The 23,828-nt window shown below is 41.1% G+C and overlaps 3 protein-coding genes and 1 long non-coding RNA gene across 4 annotated transcripts; 3 read left to right on the top strand and 1 right to left on the bottom strand.

The window, feature by feature from the left end:
- The first annotated feature begins 730 nt into the window (after window positions 1-730).
- Window positions 731-11,122, top strand: LOC148097575 (tripartite motif-containing protein 16-like). The gene is made up of 2 exons (XM_087832446.1): window positions 731-2,096; window positions 11,037-11,122. Exons 1-2 carry the CDS (start codon window positions 731-733, stop codon window positions 11,120-11,122), a joined length of 1,452 nt encoding a protein of 483 aa, XP_087688572.1.
- Window positions 11,123-15,237: 4,115 nt separating this feature from the next.
- On the top strand, window positions 15,238-16,386 carry LOC148097574 (zinc finger MYM-type protein 1-like). The gene has a single exon (XM_087832445.1). It carries the CDS (start codon window positions 15,253-15,255, stop codon window positions 16,384-16,386), a length of 1,134 nt encoding a protein of 377 aa, XP_087688571.1. The 5' UTR covers window positions 15,238-15,252.
- Window positions 16,387-17,302: 916 nt separating this feature from the next.
- LOC148097573 (tripartite motif-containing protein 16-like) lies at window positions 17,303-19,024 on the top strand. Its single transcript, XM_087832403.1, has one exon. It carries the CDS (start codon window positions 17,315-17,317, stop codon window positions 18,971-18,973), a length of 1,659 nt encoding a protein of 552 aa, XP_087688529.1. The 5' UTR covers window positions 17,303-17,314; the 3' UTR covers window positions 18,974-19,024.
- Window positions 19,025-20,119: 1,095 nt separating this feature from the next.
- LOC148097572 (uncharacterized) lies at window positions 20,120-22,570 on the bottom strand. Its single transcript, XR_015716831.1, has 3 exons — window positions 21,425-22,570; window positions 20,959-21,171; window positions 20,120-20,369 (listed from the first exon to the last, which is right to left on the bottom strand). It is a non-coding gene; the product is annotated as an uncharacterized LOC148097572 (long non-coding RNA).
- Between the last annotated feature and the right edge of the window lie 1,258 nt (window positions 22,571-23,828).

Genomic DNA, 23,828 nt, shown 5'->3' with positions numbered 1-23,828 from the left:
TCCCAGTCTACACAACGGCGTATTGGGAGATAGTCGAAGATCAAGTAAAACGTGGTGATCATAGAGCAGCAGGGAGTCTACATCATAGCAGAATAAAAACATTAAAACAGAAATTTGGAGGAACAGACGGCAAGACATACACATCGGCGCCATCTTCGATCCAGCAATCTGCGATTTTCTGTTTGATTTAGTGGAGTCAGTTGTTCCCATGCATCATTCTGTAAGTGTGAGAATGAACTAAGATTAGAAAATGTCAAAATATAAAGTTTGATTTATTTTTATTCATCACAGCATCCTAAACTTTGCTGAACTTTTTCAAATATAAAATGAACTCACTGAGTGTTGACTGTCATAACTCAAGAAAAGTTAAACTGGGCTGACCCAGTTGAAACTAATTTTAACAGTTTAAACTAGTTAAACCAGTTTACCTGCGTCAGACTTCTTACTGCATGCTGTAACCAAACATACCACACCCTGCATTGTCTGAACGGCTCTTAGTCACACTGTAAAAATATTTCTTTAGTGCCTCCCTTCACAGATGTGTCTGTATCAGGATGGGTCTAAACAACATGGTGTAAATGCAGTTGCTGGTGAGCCTCATTTCCTGTAGGAGGTGAAAAAGAGCAGAGATCTGTTTCCCTTCAGAGCACAGAGGTTGTTTCTGTTCAGAGGAAGTGAAACTGTCTGACAGTCACTGAGAGACGGTGAAACGGCACAGCACATGAATCAAATGGATCAAACAAAAATCTGCTGTTCAGTCTGTTTGGATCTACTGAAGGATCCGGTGACTATTCCCTGTGGACACAGCTACTGCAGGAACTGTATTAAAAGCTTCTGGGATGAAGAGGAAAAGAAGAAAATCTACAGCTGCCCTCAGTGCCGGAGGACTTTCACACCGAGGCCTGTCCTGGAGAAAAGCACCATGTTAGCAGATTTAGTGGAGGAGCTGAAGAAGACTGGACTCCAAGCTGCTCCTGCTGATCACTGCTATGCTGGACCTGAAGATGTGGCCTGTGATGTCTGCACTGGAAGAAAAATGAAAGCTTTCAGGTCCTGTTTAGTCTGTCTGGCATCTTACTGTAAGAAACACCTTCAGCCTCATTACGATGTGGCTCCATTAAAGAAACACAAGCTGGTGGAGCCCTCCAAGAAGCTCCAGGAGAACATCTGCTCTCGTCATGATGAGGTGATGAAGATGTTCTGCCGTACTGATCAGCAGAGTATCTGTTATCTCTGCTCTGTGGATGAACATAAAGGCCACGACACAGTCTCAGCTGCAGCAGAAAGGACTGAGAGGCAGAGAGAGCTGGAGGTGAGTCGACAAAACATCCAGCAGAGAATCCAGGACAGAGAGAAAGATGTGAAGCTGCTTCAACAGGAGGTGGAGGCCATCAATCAGTCTGCTGATCAAACAGTGGAGCACAGTGAGAAGATCTTCACTGAGCTGATCCATCTCATCCAGAAAAGAAGCTCTGATGTGAAGCAGCAGATCAGATCCCAGCAGGAAACTGAAGTGAGTCGAGTCAAAGAGCTTCAGGAGAAGCTGGAGCAGGAGATCACTGAGCTGAAGAGGAAAGATGCTGAGCTGAAGCAGCTCTCACACACAGAGGATCACATCCAGTTTCTACACAACTACCCCTCACTGTCAGCACTCAGTGAGTCTACAGACTCATCCAGCATCAATATCCGTCCTCTGAGCTACTTTGAGGATGTGACAGCAGCTGTGTCAGAGGTCAGAGATAAACTACAGGACATTCTGAGAGAGGAATGGACAAACATCTCACTGACAGTCACTGAAGTGGATGTTTTACTGTCACAACCAGAGCCAAAGACCAGAGCTGGATTCTTAAAATATTCATGTGAAATCACACTGGATCCAAACACAGCATTCAACTGGCTGTTATTATCAGAGGGGAACAGAAAAGTAACAATAATGAATCAACAACAGTCTTATTCTGATCATCCAGACAGATTCACTGGATGGTTTCAGGTCCTGAGTAGAGAGAGTCTGACTGGACGTTGTTACTGGGAGGTGGAGAGGAGAGGGAGAGTTTATGTAGCAGTCGCATACAAGAATATCAGCAGAAAAGGACGGGGTAATAAATGTGGATTTGGATATAATGACAAATCTTGGTCATTATATTATTTCAAAAACAGTTATACATTTTGGTACAACAACATTGAAACTCGTGTCTCAGGTCCTCGTTCCTCCAGAGTAGGAGTGTACCTGGATCACAGAGCAGGTATTTTGTCCTTCTACAGCGTCTCTGAAACCATGACTCTCCTCCACAGAGTCCAGACCACATTCACTCAGCCGCTCTATGCTGGACTGATGGTTTACTATAAATATGGAGACACAGCTGAGTTGATTAAAGTGAAATAGACTGAAGTCTTTCATATTGTGGGTTTAAATCTGTATTTTAGTTTCATTTTATTTTCTCTCCATCATTTCTGCACAGAGATCAGCTGTCAGTCAAACATTATGGGTGGTACCTCCACATCTTCTAGTTGTTCTCTTGATGTTTCTGAGTTTTTAAAGGAGATCTTTCCTGTGACTGTTTATGGAGGCTATCACTGCTCATCATCATTTTGATTTACTAAAATATTTCTCCACATGAAAATGTAAACTTCTCTATCCTCTAAATGTTTCTGGAATATTTGTATTGAAAAATGTCGACATTTCTCTTCATGAGTATGGCAGACCATGTGTGTGTGTTTGTTTTTGTCAAAATCATCAAACAAATGAGGAAAAACTGTGATTTTAATGAATGAATTCATATATTGTGTTGATGTTTTATTGTGTGAATAAACTGGAAGGTTTGACTATAAATCAAACTTTGAACAAAGTCTTTTCTTCTGTCTTCATTCCAGGATCTCACTCAAATCTGATGCAGAAAATATGAAACTAATCTGAGAGAATAACTGAAGCAGTTTTCCTCCTGAAGCATCACAAAGTTCAGAGTTCATGTTTAGAGCAGAAGATTCAGCAGTCGCTCTGTGACCTTTCAACTTTCTTCACTAAAACAGCTTCATTACAGAGAAACAAGTCACATTTTCTTCATGTTCTTAAGTCCTTTCAGATGTTTTTAATGGTCCTTGAATGCAGCATCAGTGTCGCAGGTTTAAAAGGTCACTTTCTGTTGTGTTCAAAGATTTCCTTCAGATATGGTCTTTAATCAGTAAAGCCAGTGATACAGCAGTGTCATTAGCTGTGTTATTGGCACCAGGCTGTGTTTATGTATGTATTTAATTCTGTCTGAGGATGTCTTCAGCATGAAATGATCATTTGCTCAGCTGCTGTGTCTCATCTCTTATCAGACATTGGTTGGAACAGAGTTTTGTTGCTGACCATCTGACAAGAGGGTGAAGAAAAGCTTCAGGCTTCATTTGGACACTACGTTGGACAGAAGTCTCCACAAAAATGACTCAGAAACACAAATATTATTAATGAAAGTCCAAATGTCAATTTACAGAAGACTTAAGGACCCTTTGACTTCTAACATACAGCTGCATGTTTACAATTATTTATTTATTGATTTCTAGCAAAGCAAGACTTTACTGATTAAAGACATATAATCAGACATATAACTGTTACTTTCTGAAAAAGACTCACATAAAGCAGATTTATCACAAGCAAACATCAAGACACATCCTTCATGGCTTAAAGTTGCAGTGGGACTCTTTCGCCATCTGGTGGTTGTAACAGTTATGACAACTGTTCCTGCATATATGTCCCTCCTCAGTGTGAAGAAGACTGGACTCCAAGCTGCTCCTGCTGATCACTGCGTGTTCCTCCTGTGTCTAAAATCTATTCCCATTATGAATCAGGAAACTGTTTGCACCAATCATAAAGGCAATAAAATACGTCACACACTAAGAAATAACAAAAAGGAATTGTGGATTTCAAGGAGATTTTTCCCTCGTTTTTTGAAATCATAAGAATACAAACTAATGCAAGACTGTCATGTTTTCATAAGTTTGTAGAGACACTGTTCTGTTGTATTCTAGGACATCAGTCACTTTTTAAATGCATGCTACTCCTCCTCCTCATCATCATCCTCATCATCATCATCAGCACCCATGACCTCCTTTTAGTCTTTGTTTTGTTATTTTTCAGAGTTCAGGAGACGTTCTTATGGGATTTCCACAGTGTACAAGTACTGTTTAGACCCTTTACCTAAAAGAAAAGAGTAAAGTACAAAGTAGATTTACTCACTGCAGGAAAATAATGCCTCAATCTGATATATTGTCTTATATGACAAACTGAAAGTGATGCATCAAAGTGTAAGCAGCATTTTCCTGTTACAGCTGGTCTAGATGGAGCTGATCTGATCTCCTTTATGTACAGGTAGATATCCAGTGGGTTTGCTAAGGGTCACAGATGAGGGGCTGTGTGAGATGTTTAATGGGAAAGGAAATAAAACCATTGTTCCAGACCTGCAGCTAAGATACTCGAGTATCCTCAAATATGAAGCTGAGTATTACTTCCATACTTTCCTCCACTGCTGATGACCTTGTTACCTGCTGCTCCCTGTTAATGATCAGCCTCAGTTCTGATAGTAAACTGTTGGCTCTCGTTCTGTCAGCTTGTTGCTCAGTGACGTCTTGTTTTCATTTTCCTTCTTCTTCAAATGTGTCTTCCTTTAACTCTTTGCTTTTGTTTCTGCTTCAAACACCAAATGATACACGTGCTGCACCTCTGATGGTTTGTCAGAGAGCAGAACAATTTACATTACAGAGAAGATTTTACAGTTGAACATAAACTTTAAATGCATCATGTGTTTCCCATTACTGGCTGACTTGTCCGTGTCTTTTGAAAGGTGATAGTTGTGTATCTTTAATCAGTTAATGCAATATGCTTGACTGAAAGAGCCATCCAGCGGGTCAGATGGAGAATTTTTCATGCCGAATCTGACCCACGAGCCTTATGTTTGACACCCCTCATTTATACCTTTTCTCTAAAAGAACAGATTCAATTACAGTGTGGATTTGCTCACCACAGGAAAAATCATGAATGTGATCAATTGTGTCATATCTGACCTCTAAGCATCATTTTAACTGTCACAACTGGTGAAGATGGAGCTGAACTGACCAGCAGCATGTATAGTTAGATTTTTACTGGTTAGCAAATGTTCACAGATGAATATCAGTGGCTGTGAGATTTTTAATGGGAGTGAAAACAATGTTACAGTTTCTGGAAACTTGACTTTGTTTGAGTTTCTAAAAATTCATTTACATCTGAAGTGGCGCTGAGCAACAGCTGCTTTTTGTGAGAGGGGAAAACAAGTTGTTGTTGTTTTTATTTAAAACTTAACCTGAAGGTTGTGCCACAATTTCAGCTGCAAGAAGTGCAAAACAGCACATAAGTAGAAAAAATGATTATTGATTAAAGTCCCTGAAAGTATAAAGGACAGTTTTACATGTACTTGGATACTTTCAGCTACTCTGCGTGACTTTTGTACCCTGCTGCTCCCTGTTAATGATCAAACTCTGACTGACAGTAAACTGTTGACTCTCGTTCTGTCACGTTGTTGATCAGTGACGTCTTGTTTTCAGATGTCTGCCTTTAACGTTTTGGTTTTGTTTACTGAGTAATATACCAGGTGTTGAAGCTCTGATGGTTTTTCAGAGAGTAACAACTTTTATTGCAGAGAACATTTTAAAACTCAACATAAACTTAAAATGAATTATATGTAACACATTATTGGCTACTTTAACTGTGTTTTTAGGATCTCTATCTTCCTGTATTATCTGTACTTGAAGGACTGTGTATAAAGGACTTTGACTCTGTGATCAACCGTGGATGTGAAAGCCTTCAATTTCAGTCCCAAAGTCAGAAATTGTTTAATTCCAATGAAATATACATTTTATAAGTTGAGTCTTTTTTGTGCTATGCAACACAGTGCATGTACATATGTGTACAATTAGTGAAGTCATCAGTCCTCTGTCACTGTGTTTAGAACGACTGTTTTCTTTTCTAAATCATAGAGATGTTTCCTGATGCTGTGTGATGGCTGTGACTGACTGTGAGGATGGAAACAAACAGAAACACTGAGAGAGTTTCTTGGTCAGTATATAAACAAACATATGGCAGATGAGACTGCTACATACATTTTTAATATGTGTTGTCATTTTTCAGTTGCGTTGTCCATTGTGATGACCATCTCACGCAGGTCCAGAGAGCAGATGTTGCTGCATTGCAGCAGCTTTTTGCAGATGTGTTCTCCCCCTGCCCGACCGTACAGCTCTCACAGAGCACCATTTTATAACCCGCCCTGGTGTGACGCTGCGTTCACGGCCCTACTGGTTACCTGAACTTAAAAGACAAATTATTTAGAGAGAATTGGCTGAAATACTGATGCTGGGAGTAATAAAAGAGCCGCACAGTGAGTGGTATAGCCCCATAGTTCTTGTAAGTGAAGACAGATGGGTCTGTTTGTTTCTGTCAACTACCACAAGGTGAATGAGTGTCTCAGTTTGATGCTTACCCAATGCCCCGACTCAAGAAACTCCTGGAACGGTTAGGCACTGCTCGCTTTCTCAAGACACTGGATTTAACCGAGGGCTACTGACAGATGCCTTTGTCTCCAGAGTCTAAGGAAAAAAGATCTTTCTCCACTCTGAATGGTTTGTACCAATTTATCACACTTTTGCTTGGCTTGCTGGGAGCCTAAGCCACTTTCCAATGACTCATGGACTGGGTGCTGAGTCCACGCATCTTTTATCGAAGATGGGGTTTTTATTTTGCATGGTTTTATTGGCAATCCTGACAGTTGTTTGGTGTCACTGACACTCACAAACACAGCCTTGTTTGGATACGCTGGGCCCGGCTCTTTGAGACCGTGCCACCTTAGGAGGGTTTATCCAGACTCTTCTTCGGGCTGGCATTTTCTTCCCTCGGTGAGTTGATTCTAGGAGCGTGACGGCTCGAACCCTGTGTATTTATGTCCCTTAACTCGAGCCTCTGCAAATAATGAGGCTTCTAGCTCACTGAATATGGCGCTTTTTAACGCTCGATCTCTGTCTAATAAATCATTCTTGTTGAATGGTTTTATATTATCTAAAAAAATGGATTTTTTATTCCTGACTGAGACCTGGCAGCAGGATGTAGACTACTCGTCACTTGTTGAACTCTGCCCGGATGGCTATACTTTTATTACCCGGCCTCGGTTATCTGGTTGGGGTGGTGGGCTTGCCGTGGCTTTCCAGGACCGTTTCTCCTGCCGCTCCGTTAAAATTGGACATTTTCTTTCGTTTGAGCTGCAGCTGCTTAAAGTTGGTAACAAGGATCCTTTCTGCTGTGCTGTGGTGTATCGTCCACCTAATAGGTTCTAATAGATCTAACAGGTTATTTTTATCAGAGCTCAGTGACTTCTTATCCGCTACTATGAAGCTGTCTCGGGTGCTCATAGTTGGGGACTTTAACATACACGTTTATGATGACTCCGACCCATTCGCCACAGACTTTATGAACATTATGGATTCTTTTCATTTTGCTCAGCATGTGTCCGGTCCTACACACAGCAAAGGTCACACACTGGACCTTGTTTTTACTTTGGGTTTAATATTGATTTCATTTGCTCTGAGAACATTTATATTTCTGATCATTATTGTTTTTAACTTGTCTTTTAACGAGCCTTTGTCCCCCGTTAGACGGATGGTTAGCTCTCGCATCTTAAACTCCTCCACAGCGGAGAAATTTGTGGATGCTTTTAACTTACAGCTATCTCCTCAAAATGGTTTTGATTTCTCAACCAGTCTTTTTAATAATTATTGCCTTTCTATTTTAGATGAAATTTGTCCGCTTTAAGACGAGTGTTTCTGCCTCCAAATCTCCTCCTTGGCCAAATGACAGTATTCATCGTCTAAAACGTGATTGTCGTAAAGCGGAGCACAGGTGGAGGAAAACTCATCTAAATGTTCAACTCCTCTATCTAAAGGACCTTTTAGCTTCTTTTAATAATGCGATCAGAGATGCGAGAGCTGCCCATTTCTCACGCTTGGTTACAAAGAGCAGAGGCAATCCTAAGGTGCTATTCAACACCATTAGTGACATTGTTTAGTGAAATTAGTGAAATTTTCTTTCTTTTCTGCTTGCAAAAATTCATAACGTGAGAATGAATTTGATATTCAGTTGTACGTTTCTTTTAAGCCCCAGGATTTATCTAAGCTTCAGCGTCTGAATTATTGCTTAGATTCGATCAAACGTTGGATGGCTGCAAATTTCCTCCAACTCAACGAGGGCAAAACCGAAGTCCTCGTATGCGCCCCTGATAGATTTTTATGGCAGATACTGAAAGCCCTTGGTCCTCTCTCACTCTATGTTAAATCCTCTATCAGGAATTTCGGTGTCACTTTTGACTCGACTCTCACATTGGATGGGCACGTGAAATCTCTGGTTCGGTCTTGTTTTTATCACTTAAGAAATGTGGCTAAGCTAAGCCCGATTTTATCTCGCTCTGAACTGCAGATTGCTATACATGCATGCAAAACGCTGCAGCTAGGCTTTTGACAAAATCCTCCAAGTACTCACATGTGACACCGTTGTTATCTCAGCTTCCTGTTGAATTTAGAGTCCATTTTAAGATCCTGGTCTTGACTTACAGAGCTGTGCACGGACTGGCACCAGCCTACATCTCTGATCTGCTACAGCCCGATGTCCCCAGCAGGTCCCTGAGGTCATCTGATCAGGGCTTACTTGCTATAAAACAGACTAAGATGAGAACTAAGGGCGACAGAGCTTTTGCCACTGTGGCCCCGAGACTGTGGACCTCTCTCCCCCAAACATTAAGAACTGTGGACTCAGTAGCTGTTTTTAAAAAACAACTCAAAACTCACCTTTTTAAAACTGCTTTTGGTTCATTTTTTGCCTGTTTTATTTAGTCGTTTTTAAATCTTTTTATGACTTGTAATCTTATGTGCAGCACTTTGTGATTCTGTCATGAAAGATGCTATATAAATTATTTATTTATTTATTTTTGGCTTAGAGAGGTTCCACAGCTTTGTATGTGGCTTACCCTCTTTCACTGCAGAAACAGATCCTTGCCCACTAGTATCTATCATCAAGAAGAACTTGAATGAAATGACGCCAAGAATTTAGCGTCTGATAATGAGAATGCAGAGATGTGACTTTCAGCTAGTTTACACGCCAGGAAAGCGCCTGATAATTGCAGATGCACTCTTACGAGCACCCACAGGGGGCATGGTGAGTACAACAGAAGAAGACATTCAGACTCACATAAACATGGTCTCTGCCAAACTTCCTGTGCCAGACATGAAATCTAAGCAAATAACTGATGAGACTGCACAAGACACAGAACTGCAACATGTTATGGAAAGCATGTCAAATGGATGTTTGTTGGCTCGTGTCCACTCTTCTACCATATTAGAGGAGAACTCAGTGTAGTCAATGGACTGCTATTGAAGCAGGACAAAATCGTCATTTCACAGACAATGAGGCAAGAGATGCTTACCAGAATACATGAAGGCCATCTCACAATTGAGAAATGCAAAAGAAGGGCAAGAGAGACAGTCTTTTGGGCTGGAATGAACAGAGAGATAAAGAATATGATAAGAAGGTGTGAGACATGTCAGAAGTAACACAATAAACAGACCAAAGGATCTATGGTTGTTGATGAAACACCAACAGCGCCAGGATGGATTTGTTTCATGTTAAAAACAACTAAATTTACAATATTATAATGAACTTTTGACCTACTCAAAATTGTAAAAATATAAATAAATAAGACTATAAATAACCTTTCTGAGAATGTCCAAACACCAAGTGCAGCTATCAAACTTTAAGTAGGTTGCAGTTTTTACTGAAAGTTGTAAATCAAACAAACCCTGTTAGTGCCTCCCTTCACAGATGTGTCTGTATCAGGATGGGTCTGAACAACATGGTGTAAATGCAGTTGCTGGTGAGCCTCATTTCCTGTAGGAGGTGAGACAGAGAAATGGACCTTCCCTGTCGAGCGCTGGGAGAGAAACTCCTGCTCATCCCCTCACTTGGCGCTTCCCCGTTAACCCACTAGATGGCAGGTTTGCCATTAGAAGATCAGGAATAGACCCATTCATTGAAACGTTGATCCCATTACTTACAGAACAAATGACTCTGACCTGTCATATAACAAACTTATAAAAAACATGCCTCAGAAATACCCGTGAGACAGAATACGTACTATCAGACACTTGCATGGAGAAACCTTATGAATACCAGCGCTCACACACTCACGTGTGCACGCAGGTACTTACAGACTCGCACTATCTTGGGTGGCTGCTGCCTCAACATATCAAGCATTATCGATTTTGTGTACTGCTTAAAAAGATTCAGCATTTATTATTTACTGTTACCCAGTGTTGGGCAAGTTTGAAAAAGTAATTAATTATTTTTACTAGTTTCTTCTTCAAAAAAGTAACTGAGTTACAATATTTTAAAAATAATTAATTACTTGAAAAGTAACTATTGTGTTACTTTAAAAAAAAACGTTTAACCCTCTGGGGTCCAGGTTTTAATTGGCCATTTTTTACTACTTTTGATTTTCCCTCCACATTTTACCTTTAAAAACTTTTTGCTTTGCCTTGTTTGGTTTCATTCTTTTCAGCACAACCTCACATGTCTGAATTTACAGTTATGTTTTCATTTTGACAAACCGTATTAGCACAATTGATCTAAAATCAGACAGAAAACATAAAATCCGAGTAGAAAAGGTTATATTTTTACTGTAACAACCACAAACATGTTTATTGAATCATATTTCATAACTTTCATGACATTAAATGCAATTGTCAATTTTAAAATCTTATGCACAAGTTTTGCAAACAACAAAGTTATTTGCAGCCTTTTACCTTTTTTTAAAATAACCACTTCAACGTCACGGAAAAGAGGGACCCAGGCGCGGTTCTTCTTCACAGAAACACAGTGCGTTTATTTACAGTGAAACAGACAGGCAAGTCCAACAATTCACTCAAAAGTGCAATTTTCCAATCGTGCTCGTCCCTTGCTCCCAGTGCGTTCCGTGTTGTAACTCCCTTAGTGTGTGTGCTCCCCAACTCGCTTCTCCGCTCGCCCCTCCTGGAGGAAGAAGGAAAATCCACCGTTAGCCACACGCTCGCCGAATAACAAGCTCACACTGCTCGCACGGACTATACCAGCGCGGAGTAATAATCCCACGTCGACTGTCGCCGCGAGTCCAGGTTAAATACCTCTGTCTAGCCGGGAGGAATGATTACCAACGGCGAGTCAGGTAATCAGCTGCAGGTGGGCCAGCAACAGCGAAGAGGGACTCCCAATGACGACAGTCGCCAGGACACGCCTCTCCCACGGCGCGCACTTCCGTAAACAGCCCCGAGGACCGGGGAGGGAGAGAGGGAGAAGCAAACACACACAGAAAACATAAACACAAGCAGAGTCGTCCGGAAAGGACCGTCCGACCGTGACATTCAGACTATTTACAGAACAATCAGCTGTTCTGCATTCAGTAAGATGCCACACAAATTATTTGTGCCACTCCAAAAAAATCATTTCTGTCCACTATAAAGGAGAACATCACAGCCTGATACCTGCAGGTCTGACAGCAGCAGGTGTATCACTCCTGTTTCTACCCGAAGACAACAGTCGCCTCATTGTTCTGACACACAACACAAAACTATCCACAACACTACACACTAACTACACAAGACAACACATTAACTACACAATCCAAACACGCCAAACGTCACAAATCTCTCACATCTCAAAACTCGCTCTCTCTTTCTCTCCCTCTCGCTGTCACTCTTAAATCTTCCCGTCTTCCTAAACAACCAAACGTCATGTCGCCATATCATTTTTGATTGGTCGACATGGTGCATTTTTACACCAACACGACCAGGCTGTTTTTTGTTTGCTCATAAGCAGAGAGTGCTCGCTGCGCTGTCCTTAGACAGTAAACGTGACGAAACTATTCAGGAAAAAACACGCATATTGTTTATCATGACTCTGGTTTTACTGGCCTATCAACACAATTTAAAAACTGGTATATATCACCTTGTTGCTTTGTCTTAAAGTGGTCATGTGATTGTCTTACCACGACTACTTTATTCTTCCTCAGTCAAACAGCAGCACTCATGCGATTGTTTTGCCCCCTTAGCTCCAGGTGTTGTGCCAAAAAGTGATCATATGCAAGAAAGTGATTGTTGTCGGCAGGACAGCGCAGCTGCTTAAAGCTGTAGCGCCCAGATTACTTGCAGCTACTTCCTGCAACTGATGTAAGCTGCGGTAACCTGAACACAGCTTCAACCGTCTGTTTGTTGAAAAATAGTAACACGACTGCGCCACGTTTTCTTGTTAGTAACGGTAATGGCGTCGTAACGATAGGAATAGTAATTAGTTAGATTACTCGTTACTTGTAACGCCGTCATTCCCATCACTGCTGTTATCTATGCATATGTTGGATGTTGCTCTAATTTCGCTACTGTGTTGTTTTCTTTTTGTTTGTTGTTTTGTTTTTCTTTCCTTCAGCAGGTGATGAAGCAGATTTTCATTGTCTTTTCTCTCCATCTCTTTCCTCCTTTTTCTTTCCCTCTCCTTCTGTTAACTTTCTTCCTAACTTTTCTTCTTGTTTTCTTTCCCGTCCCCGAGTCCAGTCTGGCCTGATTACAATAATTTAGAATAAAAATAACTAATAAAGATCAAACAAACTATGACATTCAAGTGGACTAGTATAGCAAAAGGCCCACTTGGGAAAGTAAATCTGTTGGGCATTTTTCTTGGCCTTCAGACAATAATTCTGATTGCTACAGTGCCAGACAGGACAACAAAAAGTATTGATCATTATGTGTTAACGTGAACCCAGATGCAGACACAATGTGAAGCACTCTCTTGAATTTCACAAACTTTATTTGCAAACAGGAAATACTTGGTCTGTGGCAAACAGGTAATCAACAATGAGACAGACTTGGGGAACGAGGGAGTTGCAGGGCGAAGGCACTGTGACACTGTGACCCTCTACAAAATGCCATGTTTAGAAAAGTTAGTGAAACAAACTGATCAGCCGTCTTATCCTGTGTTGTGATACAAAATACATCCTCTGTAATCCACAAGGGTGTAACCATTGTTATCCTTGAATCTGTGCTTTGTCAGCCAAGATTGTTTGTTTGTTTTTCTTTTGACCAGATGCAACTGGTTTCCCTTGCCAACAACGTGTGGTGCTGTGGTAAAGAATAGAGAAGGCGCACAGATTGAGCTGCTGTTATCTTCACAACAGGAAGGTTTGTTCTTCACAATAGTGTCTTTGAACAGCTTCAGGAATCATTACATTCAATGCAAAGGAATGACCTTCTGCTTCAGTCCCATTTACAATACATGGCCACAGTTTCCTTTGCTAGAGTCTATATAAATCTCTCAGCACAACTCTGACAAAACATGCTGCTTGAGTCCATTCAAAATATTACAACTACAATATCTAACATTAAACTTTATCATATATAAAAATATAGCATTCTTTATAAAGACACACAAACACACCTGTGCTCCCTGTACTTCCTTTTTAAATACATTTATAAAGCATATTAAATGAATCTGTTTTTAATCATTTTAATACTTGTTACAGCACTAAATTATTTATGTGACGTGTTTCTAATGTACTGACAATGTAACTTCTTTTTTTATGGTTTCACTTCTTACAAAAATAATGGTTTTGGTATAAAACAAACACAGTGTCTCATGTGGTTTCGGTTAACTGCCACACAAACACACACACAAACCCTATTCCACATTAGCCACTAAGCTAGCATTAGCATCACCGTCTACAGTCAGCGTAGACTTTGCACTAGCGTAGACTCGACTTCTGCGAGCACATGCTGCAAACAGCAAGAAAACATGGATATACGCAGGTTTTTCAAGAAAGTAAGTCTTCATCACTGGCTGGTAGTAACAATTAGGTAGCTTCAGCTAACAGCAGAGAGTCCCATGTAATTAATGAACCAGGTGCTCCCCATTTTGATAAATAAAAACCTGGCTAGCGCACTAAGTTAGATTGTTAGCATAAAAATAATTTCTGACACTCGTTTTAGCTCTGAAAAATCGAGCTGAGCTCATTCAGGTATAGTTATCATCAGTGGAAATAATAATTATCACTCCTCCAACCCCATTAACCTGTAGGAGTCAGGGCAGAGGAGCACAGAGAGTGAGAAGGGAGAGACCTCTGCTGGAGAGGTGAGTCAAAGATTTCACAGGATGGAGTCATTTGTGATGCAGACAGTCTGATTAGAATTTTATGGATATGAAATATGAAACATTTCAGTCATGGTACAACATATAAGACCTGTTTAACTTGAGCTTTTATTTAGGAGAGTCAAGGTTAGAAAGTGGAGAGAGCAAAGATATATATATATATATATATATATATATATATATATATATAAGTCAAATTAGCCTGACTCACATATTTTTGAGGGTTCTATTTTAATATTACTTCAATTCAAGTAATTTAGTAATATTTTTCAGGGCTTTAAATTGCAACCATTTTAGTCACATGCGTGCTCAAAATGTAATGTTTGTAACTTCAAAATATTTGGGAGCAACAAATTACTGTGGCGTGTGAGCAGAAGTCATGATATTAGCAATTTACATTACAAGTCAGTATGTTTTAATGTATCTTGAAGGGGCAGGCAGAAGGAGAGGCTGAGGGAGAAAAAGGTCAACAGGCAAGTTCAAGTCAGAGAGAGCAAGGAGAGACAGGGGAGCTGCAGCAAATGGATCGAGAGGCAGAGGAAGATCAAGTTATTAGAGAGAGAGGAGAGCAAACAGGCCAAGAGAGGGAAAATGATGAAGCAGCTGCAGCAACTCATTCTACTACAGGGTTTGATTTAGGTGACAAAGACACAGGGCCCAGACAGGTGAAGCTGAAGAGCTATCCACATGATACTTTTGGTGCACAGAAGCGAGCATTTAACCACAGCTGGTTTGAAAAGCACAACTGGTTAGAATATTCAGTCAACCAGAATGCAGCTTTCTGCTTCCCATGTAGAGTGTTTGGCAAAAACATCAAACATGATAGTTTGGTCAGTAGCGGTTGCAAGAACTGGAAGAAAGCTTTAGTCATCTTTGGCAAGCATGAGATGGCTCAAACACATAAGGACAGTGTTGTTACGTGGAAAAGCTACCAGGGAACTAGCAAACAGGGAAATGTTGCACAGATGATAGCAACTGCAAATGTGAGTGAGATAGTCGAAAGAAGAGAGTATCTCAGACGAATTGTTGCAGTCACCTCTATGTTAGGGAGACAGGGACTCCCTTTTCGTGGCCATGATGAAGGTGAAGACAGCCCGAACAGAGGGAATTTTCTTGCTTCCATGGAGCTTTTGAAGGAGTTTGATCCTTTTCTTCAAAAACATAATCCCCCATCAAATGCACAGTATATCTCACCAGCATCCCAGAATGACATGATTGACTGTTGTGCCCAGGAAGTTACTAGTGTCATTGTATCTGAAATGACAAAGTCTAAAGTCTATGCCTTCATGGCAGATGAGGCAAGGGATGAAAAGGCAGAGCAGTTAGCTGTTTGTGTCAGGTACGTGTCAGAGTGGGCAGTGAAGGAGCGTCTCCTTGCACTTGCAGAGATAAAATCATTTGATGCCCGGTCCATTGCAAATGAGATTCAGCAGCAGATCCAAAACAATGGTCTTGCAGAGCTTAAGTGTGTAGCACAAACATATGATGGTGCAGCCGTTATGAGCTCCACTGGAGGTGTACAAGCACATTTTAGAAGGCTCCGTCCTGAGGCTATCTATGTGCATTGTTATGCTCATCAACTCAACCTGGTTTTGTGCAATACTTGCAAGGCTGTCCCAGAGGCTGTGGAGCTTTTCAGCTTGTTGGAGTTTGTGAATTGTTTCTTCAGCACCTCCCTAGTCAATCATCATAAGTTCATGGAGACTCAGGCAAAGCTGGGATTGACAAAAACTGAGCTTGTGCAACTTTCAAACACTTTGCGATCAATCAGTGCAGTTCTTGAGACATTGCCTGCCATTTTGGAGTGCCTATCTGCAATTGGATCCCCCATAGCTGTTGGTCTCAGAGTAAAGCTCTACAAGTTCGCAGCAGTCTATGCACTACTGATGTTTCAGTCGATTCTGTCTGTAACCGAAGGACTCCACAAATTCCTGCAGAAAGAGACTTTAGACTCAGAAGCTTTTATCTGCAAACAAGCTGTGTGCGACACACTTAAGGGCGAACACTCAGATGCATTTGCTACAGAGTTGTATGAGAAAACCAAGGCCCTGTGTAACACCCACAGTATCCCTGAACCAGGTGCCAAGACAAAAGGCTGCATCAAACAATGGGTCAGAAAAGACTTCACAGTCTTGCAGTCATGTCTATTGAAAAAGACATGCTTCAGTATCTGAGTCACAACAGAGCGATTGACCGATTTGCCACAATTAAAAACAGACGTCATTCTTTGATGCTTCCACCCACCAAGTAACTGGTGATTGCAGCCATAAAAAGGATGTACTTTTTTATTTTCAGTTTTTTTCTTGTTATTGATGCAGCAAACACATTTCCTCTGTTTTCTTGTTGTACTGTATTATAAAACAGACTGAAATAAAACAATAGATCTATTGGTGGCCTAGGATGTTTAATCTGTCCAAAAAAGTAGGAAAGCAATTTCTCAGTCTTTGTTTTCTGTTTGTGAAATTTTGTGCTCATTCACTACGTTCTTTCATATCGTGTGCATCTCTTGGGGGCTAAGCCCCCCCCCCCCCCGTCCTTAAAACCTAGCGATGCCCCTGGATCTAGTGGAGTCAGTTGTTCCCATGCATCATTCTGTAAGTGTGAGAATGAACTAAGATTAGAAAATGTCAAAATATAAAGTTTGATTTATTTTTATTCATCACAGCATCCTAAACTTTGCTGAACTTTTTGAAATATAAAATGAACTCGCTGAGTGTTGACTGTCATAACTCAAGAAACGTTAAACTGGGCTGAACCAGTTGAAACTAATTTTAACAGTTTAAACCAGTTAAACCAGTTTACCTGCGTCAGACTTGTTACTGCATGTTGTAACCAAACATACCACACCCTGCATCATGTGATTGGCTCTTGGTCGCTCTGTAAGAATATTTCTTTAGTGCCTCCCTTCACAGATGTCTGTATCAGGATGGGTCTAAACAACATGGTGTAAATGCAGTTGCTGGTGAGCCTCATTTCCTGTAGGAGGTGAAAAAGAGCAGAGATCTGTTTCCCTTCAGAGCACAGAGGTTGTTTCTGTTCAGAGGAAGTGAAACTGTCTGACAGTCACTGAGAGACGGTGAAACGGCACAGCACACGAATCAAATGGATCAAACAAAATTCTGCTGTTCAGTCTGTTTAGATCTACTGAAGGATCCGGTGACTATTCCCTGTGGACACAGCTACTGCATGAACTGTATTAAAAGCTTCTGGGATGAAGAGGAAAAGAAGAAAATCTACAGCTGCCCTCAGTGCAGACAGACTTTCACAGCGAGGCCTGTCCTGGTGAAAAACACCATGTTAGCAGATTTAGTGGAGGAGCTGAAGAAGACTGGACTCCAAGCTGCTCCTGCTGATCACTGCTATGCTGGACCTGAAGATGTGGCCTGTGATGTCTGCACTGGAAGAAAAATGAAAGCATTCAAGTCCTGTTCAGTCTGTCTGGCATCTTACTGTGAGAAACACCTTCAGACTCATAATATTGTTGCAGCTTCATTCAAGAAACACAAGCTGGTGGAGCCCTCCAAGAAGCTCCAGGAGAAGATCTGCTCTCGTCATGATGAGGTGATGAAGATGTTCTGCCGTACTGATCAGCAGAGTATCTGTTATCTCTGTTCTGTGGATGAACATAAAGGCCACGACACAGTCTCAGCTGCAGCAGAAAGGACTGAGAGGCAGAGAGAGCTGGAGGTGAGTCGACAAAACATCCAGCAGAGAATCCAGGACAGAGAGAAAGATGTGAAGCTGCTTCAACAGGAGGTGGAGGCCATCAATCAGTCTGCTGATCAAACAGTGGAGCACAGTGAGAAGATCTTCACTGAGCTGATCCATCTCATCCAGAAAAGAAGCTCTGATGTGAAGCAGCAGATCAGATCCCAGCAGGAAACTGAAGTGAGTCGAGTCAAAGAGCTTCAGGAGAAGCTGGAGCAGGAGATCACTGAGCTGAAGAGGAAAGATGCTGAGCTGAAGCAGCTCTCACACACAGAGGATCACATCCAGTTTCTACACAACTACCCCTCACTGTCAGCACTCAGTGAGTCTACAGACTCATCCAGCATCAATATCCGTCCTCTGAGCTACTTTGAGGATGTGACAGCAGCTGTGTCAGAGGTCAGAGATAAACTACAGGACATTCTGAGAGAGGAATGGACAAACATCTCACTGACAGTCACTGAAGTGGATGTTTTACTGTCAGATCCACCAGAGCCAAAGACCAGAGATAGATTCTTAAAATATTCACGTGAAATCACACTGGATCCAAACACAGCAAACGAACATCTGTTATTATCAGAGGGGAACAGAAAAGTAACAGTAATGAAACAACAACAGTCTTATTCTGATCATCCAGACAGATTCACTATAATGTGGCAAATTCTGAGTAGAGAGAGTCTGACTGGACGTTGTTACTGGGAGGTGGAGTGGAGAGGGGGAGGAGTTTATGTAGCAGTCGCATACAAGAATATCAGCAGAAAAGGATGGGGTGAATGTGGATTTGGACATAATGACAAATCTTGGTCATTAGATTGTTTCAACAACAGTTATACATTTTGGTACAACAACATCCACACTCGTGTCTCAGGTCCTCGTTCCTCCAGAGTAGGAGTGTACCTGGATCACAGAGCAGGTATTTTGTCCTTCTACAGCGTCTCTGAAACCATGACTCTCCTCCACAGAGTCCAGACCACATTCACTCAGCCGCTCTATGCTGGACTAACATTTTGGTTTAATTATGGAGACACAGCTGAGTTGATTAAAGTGAAATAGACTGAAGTCTTTCATATTGTGGGTTTAAATCTGTATTTTAGTTTCATTTTATTTTCTCTCCATCATTTCTGCACAGAGATCAGCTGTCAGTCAAACATTATGGGTGGTACCTCCACATCTTCTAGTTGTTCTCTTGATGTTTCTGAGTTTTTAAAGGAGATCTTTCCTGTGACTGTTTATGGAGGCTATCACTGCTCATCATCATTTTGATTTACTAAAATATTTCTCCACATGAAAATGTAAACTTCTCTATCCTCTAAATGTTTCTGGAATATTTGTATTGAAAAATGTCGACATTTCTCTTCATGAGTATGGCAGACCATGTGTGTGTGTTTGTGTTTGTTTTTGTCAAAATCATCAAACAAATGAGGAAAAACTGTGATTTTAATGAATGAATTCATATATTGTGTTGATGTTTTATTGTGTGAATAAACTGGAAGGTTTGACTGTAAATCAAACTTTGAACAAAGTCTTTTCTTCTGTCTTCATTCCAGGATCTCACTCAAATCTGATGCAGAAAATATGAAACTAATCTGAGAGAATAACTGAAGCAGTTTTCCTCCTGAAGCATCACAAAGTTCAGAGTTCATGTTTAGAGCAGAAGATTCAGCAGTCGCTCTGTGACCTTTCAACTTTCTTCACTAAAACAGCTTCATTACAGAGAAACAAGTCACATTTTCTTCATGTTCTTAAGTCCTTTCAGATGTTTGTAATGGTCCTTGAATGCAGCATCAGTGTTACAGGTTGTGACTCCTGTGAACAAACTGACACAGTGTGATATTACACATATTTAAATCTGTCTTTACTGATGATGTTGAAGCTGCTGAAGGCTCAGTGAAGTTTTGTCTTCCTGCAGGTTAACAAGTGAAATCTGAAAGTGATGCACAACACAAGAGGGCGCCTTCATCCTGCTAACAGGGATGTAGAGGAGGTTAAAGCACCTCAGCTCAGTTTGTCCACATGTTTTACATTCTGCCATGTTTTTAGGCTGAATAAAGCCTTTATCATAAAGTGCACTGTGTCATAGATCATTTTGTGTTATAAAAATGATAAGAATTAAGAATTATTATAATATTAATATAGCACCAGGTTCAGTTACCTTTACATAAAAATTGATGGCAGAATTTTCCTTTAAGGAGCAACTTTTTACTTTTTTACTTTAAGTACATTTCAATAAGGAGAGATCGTCAGAAAGAATGAAGATGATTTATTGATGAACAGAATGTACAAAGGTGTTTGGTGGTCTGTCTCTCTGCAGAACGGAGCTCCAGCTGTGAAACAGATTAGAGCAGGACCCCCCAGAGCCTAGATGCTGGTGATGGAGATGAAGGTGACTTGAATGAAGCTCGAGTGATGAGAGGTGGAACTGGGCAGGAGGTGCTTTGCACAAAGGCGTCTATGAAGGAGAATGACAGATGCACAGTGAGGTTTAAAGTACGCAGCATGAATGGTGATTGGCCTGGAGAAGGCCGGGAGAATGTGATTGGACCAGACCAGTGATGACACAAACAGCTTGACAGTGGAAGTGATAAAGCTTAGATTCAGCCGGCAGCACCTGGACAGATGTGAGACCATAGATCTTTCTTATTGAACTCACACAGAAGCTTTATTTCAGAGCCTGAACTTTTTTCCTCTTAGTTGAGTAACACGAGTATCTGTACTTCTACTTAAATACAGAACGTCTGCACTTTTGCCACCTCTGCTTTTTGGTAGCTCCAGGAATGAGAACAGAAAAACAAACATTGATAAAAAGTGTAGTGGATTTATGAACTTTACATTTAACAGATCTCACAAAGAAGCTCAACACAACAGTCAGCTGTTACTGTCGGGTATGGAGGATTGAAGACAGCAGGTGACGTTGTAGCAGAAGAGAAGATTCACACTGATGGGCTTCATCCATCAGTGTGAATCTTCTGTTGCCTCGACTGTTGTTAACAGAAAATGCAAATCAAAGTTACTATTCTGTTAAATATGGGAAATGTTACCAACTCTGTAGAGAATAATGGTGAGATGCAGTTGCACATCGTCATCATGAGAACTGATTCCTGAACCGCTCGTCCTGCATCATCTTCAATTATCAAGCTCTGTCAGCATGATCTCCATGATTCCTGGGATGTATTCCTCATAGACCACCCTCAGGTGTTTCTGCAGTGTGTTTAGCTTCTGACTCAATATACACCACAGACCTGAATCAGACCCTTTAGGTTACACACAACAGAGCAGGTCAGTCAGGAATCTTTCTGATTACTTTTTAAATGCCAGCACTGCCACAGAGAAGCTTTTAAAAACCTGAAGAATGCTGCTGAAACTAGAGGGTTTATATATCAATAAGATTAAGATTAATAAAGATTATGGCTCCTTACAGCCATCACATCAAAAGACTTATTTTTGGAGACAATGCCAACCATACCTTAAATTATCTTTAATGATTCTTAATGATAACACACTTACCTAAAACAAAGGTAATGTAAAGCATATCATCAAAGAGTAACTGCCACAGGAAAACATGACTGTCAGTGAAGACATCCATCTGTCTGCTGCTTCTACCATGGCACCATATTCAGCAGAGAAGACCACTTTGGTTTAGTCTCTCTAATTATGCGAGCTGGGACCACATCCTCACTTTAGGTTTGACAGCATTTCTAGTAGATAATGGCAGATGGCTTCAGCATGAACTGAGGCAGCGGTTTGAGGAAGGCCTCACATTATTAAACAACCCACAAACATAAAGCCCTGCTGCTGTCAAACTTTGTCATATAAACAAGTGCAGAGAACTGTGCTGAAATCTGGAGTGACAAAGCAAGGCAGGTACAATTACAAATACAGATATCAGTGTCACAGTAAAAAGCTTCATTTGAACATGAATTTAGTTGTGATGACGAGCTGAGACAAAAAGGTAATCACTTATTCCACTTCCTCACCCAAAGTGGAACCTGCTCCCATCTGGTTCCCCCTCTCCACCTGCTCTAAAACAGAATAAATGTAAAGCACCTGAATCAGCACATGAAACCTAGAGTTGACTTAATGATGCTCACAGAAAAATATGTTTACCTCACAGATGTCTGTGCAGGTTCTCAGTCATCCAGCTCATGGTAGTCTAAGGAGCTGCTTAGGTTTACCTCACATGTGAGATCATGTGCCTTGGAGAGCATCATGGACAGGAAAGTTTCAGGACCATGAGGTGAGCATATTCTGGATGTGCAGAGATCACCTTATGCAAGTAGAGCACAAACCTGCATGTGACTGCTGCCTGATGTTACCTCATCCATAAGTATTAAAGGATGGACATAAACTTCCTGTCAGAAATGACTGAAGGTCCTGTGGGAAGTTTTCATCAATAAGTACAGTATATGTATAGCAGTGGAACAGAAGCTGTTGTGGTCTTCTTGTCCTGAGACATGAATGTTTGTGCACATTTGTAGGCTGAAACTGTGATGAGGAACCTGAGGTGATGGACAACAGAAGTAAATATATATAAATATGAAAACATATTGAAGTAATGTCTTTACCCTGTGCAGCGTGTGGACGCTGTGCACACAATCACCTTATTCACTGTAGTAAACGTGCACCGCTACCTCACGTGACTGACTCTGTCTGACTCTGTCTCCATGGTTACATCGTATATTATTAGCTGTGTAAACAGTTTCCAAAGATACCGCCATAGCTCTCTGCAGCTGTAACACTTTCACGCTTTGCAAATCATTTCACGTTTTTGATAGTTATGAAGACAGAATATGTTTTTAAGGTCATGCTAGGCGGTTGCTATGGTGGTTGCTGTGGACTAGGGTGGACCGCGCGTCCGATTCCTGTTATTAGCTGTCCGCCGTAGGAAGGCTGCGTTCCATTTAGAAGTAGCGACAGTCTGCCGTAACTCGAACTCAAACCCCGCTTTGTTCTTTTATTAAAGGCATTTTAAAGCCGTTCATGACACGCACACACATGAAACACTTTGCCTCACCATGACAACGCAACTTTACTAAAAACTTTAAAGTATCTGATCTAAAATAGAAAAATGAAGCAACCAGAGGTTTAATGATGAAGACTCTGGGTTCTGTAGTTCACGTTTTACAGTCCTGAATGACTCTTTGCACATTCATATAATTTATTGAAGTGGAGTTTAGAATGCACTTTACATTTAGACTGTTGCTGTTTAATATTTATATGTATACTTACTGCATATTAATCATTTAACCATATTTAACACCTGCATATGTGTTTAAAAAAGGCTTTGATTTTGATTTCCATGCCGCCCTAGGAAATTTTCTCTAGATCCGCCCCTGGACCTGTCCTGGACCAGCAACACCAAATCAGTGACAAAAAGAGCTCAGCAGCGACTGCATTTCAAGAGACGACTGAAGAAGGTGCACATCCCCAAACCCATCTTTAACACCTTCTACAGAGGTAACATACAGAGCATCCTAACCCGCTGCATCACAGTCTGGTATGGAAGCTGCCACGCGTCCGACCGCAGAGCCCTCCAGAGGATTGTTTGGACCGCTGAGCGCGTTATTGGCAGCTCTCTACCCAGTCTACAGGATATTTACACCTCACGCTGCATTGGGAAAGTCACTAGCATCATGGCTGACCTGCATCACCCTTCCAACCAGAAGACGACACTGCGTCAACGATATTTCGTCCCACTGTATACTTGAGTGTATGTTGTTGGGTTGACAATAAAACTGTACTTGACTTGAATTAAACGGGTGCATCAATGAATGAGGAAACGCTTGATAGCCCACTCCAGGGCGCAGAGACTATGGGAGAAGATGCAGGACAAGACACAGAGAATTTGGACATTGGCCCATTGCTTTAAGTGACTTTTTTTTTCCAACCGATGCAAACTTGAAAATATAGG

This window comes from Neolamprologus brichardi, chromosome 18 (assembly GCF_056152115.1).
Source record: "Neolamprologus brichardi isolate AB-2024 chromosome 18, ASM5615211v1, whole genome shotgun sequence".
Classification (NCBI taxonomy): domain Eukaryota; kingdom Metazoa; phylum Chordata; class Actinopteri; order Cichliformes; family Cichlidae; genus Neolamprologus; species Neolamprologus brichardi.
The sequence above is the reverse complement of the archived record's forward strand: the minus strand, read 5'-3'. Positions and strand labels throughout refer to the sequence as shown.

What these genes read in the sequence shown, in the direction of transcription:
- LOC148097575 (XM_087832446.1), top strand. Translation starts at nt 731, where the DNA reads ATGGATCAAACAAAAATCTGCTGTTCAGTCTGTTTGGATCTACTGAAG. An exon ending in TATCAGCAGAAAAGGACGGG is followed by an intron (nt 2,097 to 11,036) that starts GTAATAAATGTG and finishes TAACTCCCTTAG; the next exon opens with TGTGTGTGCTCCCCAACTCG.
- LOC148097574 (XM_087832445.1), top strand. Translation starts at nt 15,253, where the DNA reads ATGTTAGGGAGACAGGGACTCCCTTTTCGTGGCCATGATGAAGGTGAA.
- LOC148097573 (XM_087832403.1), top strand. Translation starts at nt 17,315, where the DNA reads ATGGATCAAACAAAATTCTGCTGTTCAGTCTGTTTAGATCTACTGAAG.